Genomic DNA, 9,438 nt, shown 5'->3' with positions numbered 1-9,438 from the left:
GGCGGCCCCAGCGCTGGCGCCTGGGGGCCGAGGGCGCGGGGCACCGCTTGCCGCTGCCGCGCTCCTCCCTCAGCGCCGCGTCCTTGGCCGCCTTGAGGGCACGCTTGTTGCTGGTCTGCCGGCGGCGGCGGCAGGTGAGGCAGATGCCCGAGAGCGCCAGGCCCTCGCCCGCGTCGCAGTCGACGCAGCGCCCGACCTCGACCCGCGCCACGTACGTGTCCATGTCGACGGTGCGGCGCCGCGGCGCCGGCGCCCGGCGCCAGTACCTCTCGGCGCCGCCGATGGCGCCCTTGCGCGAGAGCGATTCGCGCTTGGTGCGCTCCGCCCGCCTCTTGCCGTGGCACGGCGCGCAGAGGCCGAAGAAGGTGTAGTTTCCCAGCAGGCCGTCGCCGCAGTCGGCGCAGTCGCCGGCCTCGACCCGCCCGACGTAGGTCCGCACGTCGGCCCCGGGGAGGGGGCCGACCTTGATCTTACTGGCCTGCTCCTTTCGGCAGACCCGGTCTTCCTCGTCCGTTTCGGGGTCGCCGTCGTCGCCGGCGGCCTCGGCCGAGCCGCTGGCCTCGGGCTCGGGCTCGTCGAGGTCCATGGAGTCGTTGTCGGTCGACGGCGTGGTCGGTGGCGCCCGGCAGCTCCGCTTTCTGGCCCGCATGCTGCGGCGCAGCAAGGGCTCCGGCGATTGGTCCTCCTCCTCAGACGTGTCAGGCTCACTCTGTTGCTGCTCCTCCCGATTGGCCGGGCCGGCATTCTGGGGCTCCAAGTCGTTGTTACCTTGGGCGTCGGCGTCTGCGTCGTCGTCGCCGTCTGCGTCCGCGTCGCCGTCGCCGTCGCCGCCGCCAAACAAGTCATTATCTTCATCCTCATCGCCGCTGCCAAACAAGTCATAATCCGGCTGGAACTCGTCCATCTCAGCAACGACCCCGCCGTCGAAGGCCCCCTGCTTCTCAGGGGTCGGCTCGTTCTCGGCCGCAGCAACGAAGGCGGCAAACGCCGCGTCCTCCTGCTGGCCGGCGAGGGTGGGGTCAAACACAACAAACTGCATGGCGTCTTCCTGCTGGCGCTGTGGCTCGTCCTGTTGGCCCTGTGGCTCATCCTGCTCTGGCTGGGCGGCCGGCCCGGGGCCGGCGTCGGCCGGAAGCACGTTGCCCAGCGCGCTGAGCCGTGGCGGGATCATATTGTTGTTGCCCAGCGGGGCCGCGGGATTGCCAAAGAAGCCGCCGGCGTTAAGGCTCTGCCCAAAGTCGGCGGGGCCCTGGAACGGCAGGAGGAAAGGCTGGTGGAACGGCAGCGGGTTTGGGAAACCCCCGGCGCCGTTGAGCAGCGGCATCTGCGGCCCCATGTTCGCAAAGGCCTGGGCGTGTGGCGTCCCTAGGCCGAAGGCCGGCCCCGCGCCCGGGAAGGCGCCCCCCATCGGGCTTGGCGACGCGTTCCCCGACTGCAGCCCGGCCGAGGCCGAGGACGAGGCCGTGTGGCTGAGGACCCGGTCGCGCCAGCCCATGTGCGGGAACTGGTTGGCGGGCGGTGTTCCAAACGGACTGCCTGCTGCGGCCCCCATGCCCATGAGCTCTTGCTGCACCTGGCTCCTGACCTGCTCGCGTATCTCCTGCCGGATCATGTCCTGCATGCTGCCGGAGGGCCCGGCCGGGGCCGGGTTCGCGGCCTGCGCGGCGCCGGCCAAGTTCTGCTGCGGGAACTGCATCTGGCCGCCAAAGGGCTCAAAGATCCTCGGGTCAGCGAGTTGCCGCTGCTGTTGCTGCGGCGTGAGGAATCCCCGCTGGGCGAGGTTGAAAAAGTCCCCCGCATCGGCTCCCGGCAGCGGCTGCTGTGGGGGCATGGGCACGTCCTGTTGAGCCTGCTGCGGCTGCACCGGGGCAGCGGCATCGCCCTGCTGGGGAGGGTTCAAGACGTCGCGCGGGTTCACACCCACCGGCGCGTCGGGCGCAGGCCCCTGCTGAGCGGCGCCGGGGCCCAAGGCCGGCATGCCGGCGTTCAAGTCAACCAGGTCGCCGAACTCGAAGTTAAAATCACCTGCGTTTTCGAGATTGAAATCCCCGATACCTCCCAGGTTGAAGTCGTCCGCCCCGTGGTTGAGGTTCGGGGGTGCGTTGCCGTTGTTCGCGTTGTTCTCCGCCATCGTGTTGGTTTTGGTAGGGCGGGCCTGTTCGTCAGTATCGCGGGTTGAGTTGGCAAACGACTTGCCGTCGAGGTGGGCGAGCCGATGCGGTCGAGCAGTCGAGCACTTTGCTAGGAGTCTGAGAGAAGATCCCTAGTTGGATATGCTCAAGAGTGCGGTGAGTGGTATGAGTTGTGTTCCCATTTTCCAATCCGGATACCGAGGAGGAGAGACTAGATGTTATATAGACCTCGAGCGAGACCCTCAACAAAGCGCTCAGCTATGCTACCTGAGAGGCTATCTACTCTTCTGAATATGCTCGAAGAAGGCTCGGCTATCACCGACAAGCCCATTGTTGCAAGGTATGCCCGGTATTGCCGTAGGGAACAATGAAGTCAACAACCTGTCGAGACCAACCATTCGAACAAAGGCACGGGTAGTCCCGCGCCCCGGCGGGTCTACCATCACCACTTATCCCCTACCCAATGGATGTATGAAGCAAAAGGCGGCCAGCTGCCGCGCCTTAACATTACTCAGTTTCACGTTACTTTTTACTTCTTCTAACGATTTCACCGTATTTTCTGTTTCATTCAACGCCAGTTCGGCACTGACGGTTCTTCGACTTTGTTGGTGTTTTTGGCGAAAATGTTCCGAAAAGTTAAATGGTTTAAATTAAAAATGAAGCTAATAAAAACGAACGTTTAAATTAAAAATAAAAGCCACATGTGTATTGGCCCGCCTCCTCCATCTGGTTGCAAAGCGTTAGTATTCTCAAACACAAAAATGCGTTAGAAGTAAAGGAAATCTGAACAGCCTAACCGACTGATTTGAGAATCGCAAGACATGGCATGCCAGATGTCCTGCTCACAGGCGTTTTTTCCTTTAATAAGTGCGTTACTAATTACATTTATATCTCCAAACCGCTCTCCAGAAGCGAACGACAGCTATTTACACTCCTACAACAGATTTACAACATTAGTTAAACTGCACCGCATCAACCACTTACGCACTCCTTTCCACAACAAGCCCCCGCTGAAATTTCGACAGAGAAGCGAAAAAAGCAGGCATATACAATATTTTCGTCAATTCCAGAAACTTTGGACGTATGTCGAGAAAAAAAAACGAACGGACAAAACCAGTGAACAAAAGCCGCCCGTCCATCGCCCTTGATCCCAAAATCAAATCAGGCGTGCGTGTCGTCTTCCCAGAAGGCTCAAGCCACGGCCCTTGAAGACCAACGCCAGCCGACACCAAAAAGAAAATGACAAAGAAGAGAGTGTTTGAAAAACGAGCTGCCTAGGCGCTGCGCCGTCCCATGCCCACCTTGACCAACCCCCAAAAGGTTGCAAGGATAAAATCGCCATCTATGTAACCCAAAACCCGGTATGTGTGGCAGAACTTGGGGAGAAAAGGAGAAACTTTTGGTAAAGGAACGACAGTATAGCTAACATAGAGAAATGTTGGTAGAACAAGCGAGTGTCGAGGTCAAGTGTTTGGTCGAGGTTCAGGGATGAAGCGCGTCTCTGATACGATGCACGCAGTCATAAAGCAGCTCCTTCGACTTGTCCATCTTTCTGCATTGCCACATTGTTAGCGATTCGGTCGGGCCCGGAGGGATGCGACCAGACGTTTTCCACATACCCGGAATATGCTAGCAGGGCGTGCGTGCAGCCCTTGTAGATCTTCTTCTCGACCGGGACGCCGGCGGCGGCCATGAGGTCCGCAAACTGCTCGCCCTCGGGCGCGAGCAGGTCCTGGTCGGCAATGGCGACAAAGGACGGCGGCAGGCGGGCGATAAGCTCGGGCGGGGCGCGGTCGACGCTGGCGTCCCAGTTGAGCGCGTCGGCGGGCGAGTTGAGCCACATGTTGCGGTACCAGAGCATGCGGGTCGGGGTGAGGCCCGGGGCCGTGGGCCCGTTGACGGACCAGCGCTCGCCGTTAGGCTGGGCCGTATTATCGACCACGGGCACGATCAGCACCTGCAGCGACGGGCGAACGTCCGGGTCGGCGTCCTGGGCGCAGTGGAGGGCCGCCGAGACGGCAAGGAGGGCACCTGCCGAGGCACCACCCAGTGCGAAGCGTGTTCGGTCGAGGCCCAGCTTCGCGACTCCGTCTTCGGGCGAGAGTAGCCAGCGTAGCGCGGCGACGCTGTCCTCGATGGATGCGGGGTACTTGTGCTCTGGTGCTAAGCGGTAGCCAATACTAGCCACAACACATTGTGATTCTAAATTGTGACCATTCTTGTCAGCGACCGCAAGCAGCCATAAGCAATACGAAAAAAAAAAATCCGAGAGGCTTCAATAACAGAAACGGAATTGGCTGTTGCAAGTTTCCCAACATGGCATGATCGACGACCCTAGTCCAACACGTGATGGTGCGCGGATGTAGAGGCACCTGCATGAGGACGAAAACGGAATCGACTGCAGAAGGCGAGAAGAAATAGAGAGGGATGAAAAAAATGATAGCACGCAGGGCAAACAAGACAAGGGGCAAGGTCTTACCTTGGCAGATGCGAGTAATAATGTCCAAGTCGCTGCCGAGGTCGCCCAAGGCGAAGCCGCCGCCGTGGAACCAAACAAAAAGCGGCCACCCCGCGCCCGGGCGGGGCGAGTCGGACGGGCCCTGGGTGCTAGGCGTGAATGCGCGGATTTGGAACAGGCCCAGGTCGAACGTCTCGACGGCCCCGACGGCCACGGGGCCTAGGCCGAGCGGCGTGTTGGGCGAGCCTTGGCGGATGGCCGGGTCCCACTGCCTCTCATGATCGGGGAAAAAGTACTGCAGCTCCTCGTCGTGAAGCTTGACGTACTGCGGGTCGAGCCTCGGGCGGACGTCAGGGTGCAGTGGCTGCCATGCCGTCTTCCGGTGGCCGGCGCCGCCAGCGGCCGTGGTGGTGGTGGCGGTGGTGGTGTCTGTTATCGCAGCCTGCGTGGCGGACATGGCTCGGCGGCGGGATGTGGCGTTCCACCAGGAGGGTGGGAAGAACCTTGCTTTTTTGCCCTTCTTGGTGGTTGCTTGTGCGCGTTCCTCCTCCCCCGCTGCCCCGGGGGCTGTCCCTGCCCGTAAACTGCCGCGCGTGTTCGATGTGACTGGCCTCGGGTGCAGGTGAGGTTGTAAATCGGGCGCGATGTCGGTCGTGTTCTTCCTCGAAGGCAGCAGGTTGGGGAGACACATGCGAGCTATCGGATCCGGAGTCCTGGGGAGAGTTTTGCAACTGGCGGCCCTGGTGTGGGAGGAGCGCTTGTGGAGCCTAAGAGACCAGTGCTAGGTACTGGGTGGTGGCTGGGTGGTGGGAGAAACGGTGTGGGAGCCGGGTCTCTGGGTCGGTCAAGCTGGCTTGGTTCTGGGCCTGCTCCGTCTTTTTCTAGAACCAGGAAATTCAAGCCAGAAGCTCGGCAAAGCAGCTCCTGTGGGCCCACCTTTCTGCTGCCCTTGCTAGCTGTAAGTTTTTGTGTCTTCCCTCTTTCGGTCCGCCTTGTTTTCTTTTTTTATCCCTCTCCGCCCTTGCCTGGTGGCTTTTTTCCTCTTTTGCTTATTTGATTTTCAGTCCTTCGTTTTTTTTGGGTTTTTTTTGAGGCTGTTGTGGCAGGCGGGACGGCAGGCGTGTGAACCCTGTCGATCCGGTCTTGCAGGGTCGGACCGGGCTTGAAGATCGTTGAGGGTCTGGACGGGCGACTAGGGTTGGCGGCACCGCCCTGTTATAGGATGACGTCCGTGTGCGAAGCCGCCACAGGTCAGAGTGACGCAGTCAGAAAAAGCCGCCTCGGGGGGATGTGCAGATACAGGCAAAGCGCAGTGCTTGGTACAGTGCCACGGCGTGTCCAGGTGGTTAGACAGGCAAGATAGGCAAAAAGAAGGTTTGGAAGCCCTGGTCGTCAGGGTAGTAGTGCCGGCGTCCTCTAGTCTTGGTCGAGGCGCGGCCGGGGTTATCAATTTATCAAAAGGCTCCGCCGGCCTGGTGGGCGTGCTAGCACAGCGGCACCATGTTTGCCCAAGCACGAGCACAAAAAATTGAGATGCGAGGCAGGCATCCGGCAGTGCTGTGCTGTACTAGGGAGGTACACGCCTCCCTACCCGGGAAACTGGCGGTCTCTTAGCTCCGTCCGGCCCATGGTTCACGGGATTCGCAATACCTAGACGTGTGCCGTTTCCCCAAGGAAGCACCAGGTCGAGACCCAGGTTTGCGGGGAGTAACGGAGGCGAGATGACTTCATTTCCCCCGATGTACCCACTCAGTACCTGGAAGACGGCCAGGAAGGACGCCAGAAGGGCAGAGGGAAAAAAGAAAAAGGAAAAAGAATGAAAAAGAAAAAGACTAAAAGTAGCATGGGGGCAAAAAGAAAAAGAAATGCAAGATCCAGCGGACCGTTAGGTGGTGGCGGTACTGTTCCTGGGCTGGCGTGTTTTTCCGCCCTGGTATTAATGGTACTGCTAGCTACCACCGCCGCAGTTGGCCTGGCTACGTGGGCGGAGAAGAAACACAAGAAACAGGCTTTAGCGCCCGGGATGCGGCAGCTGAGGGCGGGAGGTCGCGCTGGCCGGGCAGCTGGTGTGCCGTATTCGTACCGTGCCGCAGTGCGTGCAGCAGAGCAGGGCAGGACAGCAGGACAGCAGCAGGCCTCCGGGCCAGCGAGTCGGTTCGTGAGTGTAAAAGCAAAACGGACAGGGCGGCCAGGGGCCAGTCAGACGGGTCAGAGGAAGGTCGACGGCAGACTGGGCGGCGGGTGGTGATGATGATGGCACCCACGGCCACCCAAGATGGAGGGAGGGAGGGAGGGGGTGTGGCTAGGTAGGTACTGCTCCTGCCGCTGCCGCCGCCGCCGCCGCCGCCGCCGCGCATGCGTGCGTGGCCGTGGGCTGGCGTTGTCTCCTGGTCGGGCCGGGAGCAGAGTGAGATAGCAGGAGACAAGGCCAGACACCACCACAGGCTCGCCCACAACCTCAACGGCAGGCTACCGTCCGGTCCAACGGATGGACAAACACAGGAGCAAGCGAGTCAAGAAACAGCGCTTACACCGGTCAGACAGCTCTCGCATAGATGCCCAACCCGACCAGCTCCAGCCGGGCGGAGACTGGAGACCGGTCTGCGGTGGGGTGCTGCTGGGTGTGCACGTGTGCATGCCCGGGGGTTTGATTTCCTGACGGGGCGCGCGGGCGCGGCATTGCGATCATCGCTTTTTAACTCTTCTCTGGCGGCGGCGCTGTTTTAGGCGCAGGAACCGACAGGAACAGGAGTTGGGAACGCGCTAGGGTGGGAAATGGGGAGAGGAAGCGATGCGAAACCACCGCACGCGGGGGTGCAGAAAAAAAGAAAAGAATTTGAAAAAATGAAGAAATCAAATCTGGTAGTGGGCCTGTGACCACCCCGAGGTGGCATTTGAGGTCGACTGTCCCAAAAACGGAAATCGCAACCTGCAGCCCACCACTCAGCGCTCTGTCGGTGGGCCACACCGAGCCCCGCCTCGTCTAGACATCCCCCACAGCGAGTTCGATTGAGAGGCAGGCAGGCGGGCACGGCCAGACAGGCCCCCGCCAAAATGGAGACACGGGTCGGTCCCCACACACCACACCAGGCGCTGGTTGGGGCTGCCATGAGTTGAGTGCCGTGGTGCCATGCCGTGGGAGCGGGCGGCCGGGCGGGCGACCACCCAAGACCTCGATATCTAGCGCTTGAGCCTTCGTCTGATCTTCGCGCCTCATATCGCGCCCCATCAACCCACGGCCTGGCAGCCTGGTATTGTCGCTTGAGGTGGTAAAATACCCTCAAGGCATTATACCCTAGCTTGCCGAGGTTGGCTGGTGCGCACCTAGCGGCAGCTGTAAGGTGGAGCTCTGGGTGCACGATGGGCGGAGACCCTGTGCAGCAGACTTCGCTAAATGCCGTGCGCCCAGGACCGTGCTTTTTGATGTCGGGTGTGATGGACCGAGGTGAGGAGGTGCTCTTGATCTTTTTTTTCTCGTGTCCTTTTGGCTAATTTTCCTTGGGTCCTCTAATATATTTCTAACAGTTACATTTGCTACACAAGTGTACCTTGCCTCGCCCTCCAACTAAAAACGCAGTCCTTTGGCGCAAAAAGTAGTTGGGACTTTAGGTCCGCGTTTCTGAGCCAAGTACCTGCCGTAACAAAGTAAGTAAGAAAAATGGGGCAGAATCAGCCCAAAAAAAGCAAATCAGATCAACAAAAAAAAGCAATGAAACCGGCCCAGAGCAGGCAAACACCAAGCAAACACGTTCTTTTAGGCCTCGATTCGCCCTTGCATCGCGACCCCCGAGATCGACCTGACTGCCAGGTGCTGCTGCCACCCAAACAGGGCCCGAACAAAAGGGGCCTGCATGGCTGCTCATGGCTACTTCCGTGCTACAGACACGATTTCAGGTCCATCGTAACATGCAGTCACCAAGCCACAGCCGGGGGTTGGCCTTTTCGAGGGCACTTGGCATTTTGGGCCATTGCATTCTCCCACCACGCACGCACTAAACATGCTACCATCTCCAAACCGGCCGCACGGTTGAGGCATAAAAAGAGAGACGAAAAAAAAAAACCAGATTGGAAAAAACGGACACATCAAATCTCATCCCCCCAGCCCCAGACTTCCCGCTCTCCCTGTCAAAGTTGCAGCCCAGCCCATCATGCGAGCGCCGCTTTGCGTTGCGTGAGTGCCTTGCGTCTGTGGCCCATTCATTCCCCCCTACCCTGCCTGCAGCGGCTCTCTTTTGCCGGGTTTACTCCTCTTTCGTCTCCCTGCCGATACGGCCATGCATGCAACATATTGGCAAAAAAAACGGAGGTCCTTCCTCACCGGCTTTGAGCTCATGGGCCCCGTCTCCCTCCCCTTCGGGACAGCCTCATCACCGGCCAGCGCCAGCTCTGGTCAGTGCCAGCTTTGGTCAGTGACATGGAGCCGAGGGAGGGAGCACAGGGGGGGGGGAGAGGGGTTGTGCAAGTCACGGCCTAGTACCAAGACAATTGGGGCATCGGTGAGCCGATGCTGCATGTAGCGGCCTGTCCTACGTGCCCTCTGTCTGGGCTTGTTGGTCCTGCGCCCACGTATGTATCCCGTAGGGCCTTGGCTGGAGTTGTACAGCCCTTCACACCACCCCCCTCCCTCCCTTCTCCATGATAAGCCCGTTGCTTTCATGCATCGATAAATTTGCCTCTCGTACCACGTTGGACTCATGTACGCACCCGAGAACTATTTACCGCCATACACGCGCCAAATCCTTTAAGGAGATAGGAGGCGAAAAAAATCGCCATTTTCGAGGTAGCGCCAAGAGCACCCCATGTTCAGCCCCTACCAAATAAGGCCTAGCCTACATTTCTTTTTCAACA

General features: G+C 59.7%; 3 protein-coding genes across 3 annotated transcripts in view; all 3 read right to left on the bottom strand.

Annotated features, from left to right (window-relative positions):
• The window catches only part of GGTG_12348 (hypothetical protein), a gene marked incomplete at both ends in the record, with an annotated part of 2,576 nt that extends 445 nt beyond the window's left edge, over positions 1 to 2,131 (bottom strand). Inside the window, one exon of the mRNA XM_009230245.1 lies at positions 21 to 2,131. Within this exon, the coding sequence (XP_009228509.1) occupies positions 21 to 2,131 (2,111 nt within the window). The remainder of the gene's footprint in view (positions 1 to 20) is intronic.
• Positions 2,132 to 3,614: 1,483 nt separating this feature from the next.
• GGTG_12347 (hypothetical protein) lies at positions 3,615 to 5,047 on the bottom strand (the record flags this gene model as incomplete). The annotated part of the gene is made up of 3 exons (XM_009230244.1): positions 3,615 to 3,684; positions 3,752 to 4,334; positions 4,612 to 5,047. 3 exons carry the CDS (start codon positions 5,045 to 5,047, stop codon positions 3,615 to 3,617), a joined length of 1,089 nt encoding a protein of 362 aa, XP_009228508.1.
• A 1,519-nt stretch (positions 5,048 to 6,566) lies between these two features.
• On the bottom strand, positions 6,567 to 7,062 carry GGTG_12346 (hypothetical protein; the record flags this gene model as incomplete). Its single annotated transcript, XM_009230243.1, has 1 exon — positions 6,567 to 7,062. The coding sequence occupies exon 1, from the start codon at positions 6,945 to 6,947 to the stop codon at positions 6,567 to 6,569; it is 381 nt and encodes a 126-aa protein (XP_009228507.1). The 5' UTR covers positions 6,948 to 7,062.
• Between the last annotated feature and the right edge of the window lie 2,376 nt (positions 7,063 to 9,438).

The sequence above is a fragment of the Gaeumannomyces tritici genome, assembly GCF_000145635.1.
Source record: "Gaeumannomyces tritici R3-111a-1 unplaced genomic scaffold supercont2.8, whole genome shotgun sequence".
In the NCBI taxonomy this organism is placed as follows: Eukaryota; Fungi; Ascomycota; class Sordariomycetes; order Magnaporthales; family Magnaporthaceae; genus Gaeumannomyces; species Gaeumannomyces tritici.
The sequence above is the reverse complement of the archived record's forward strand: the minus strand, read 5'-3'. Positions and strand labels throughout refer to the sequence as shown.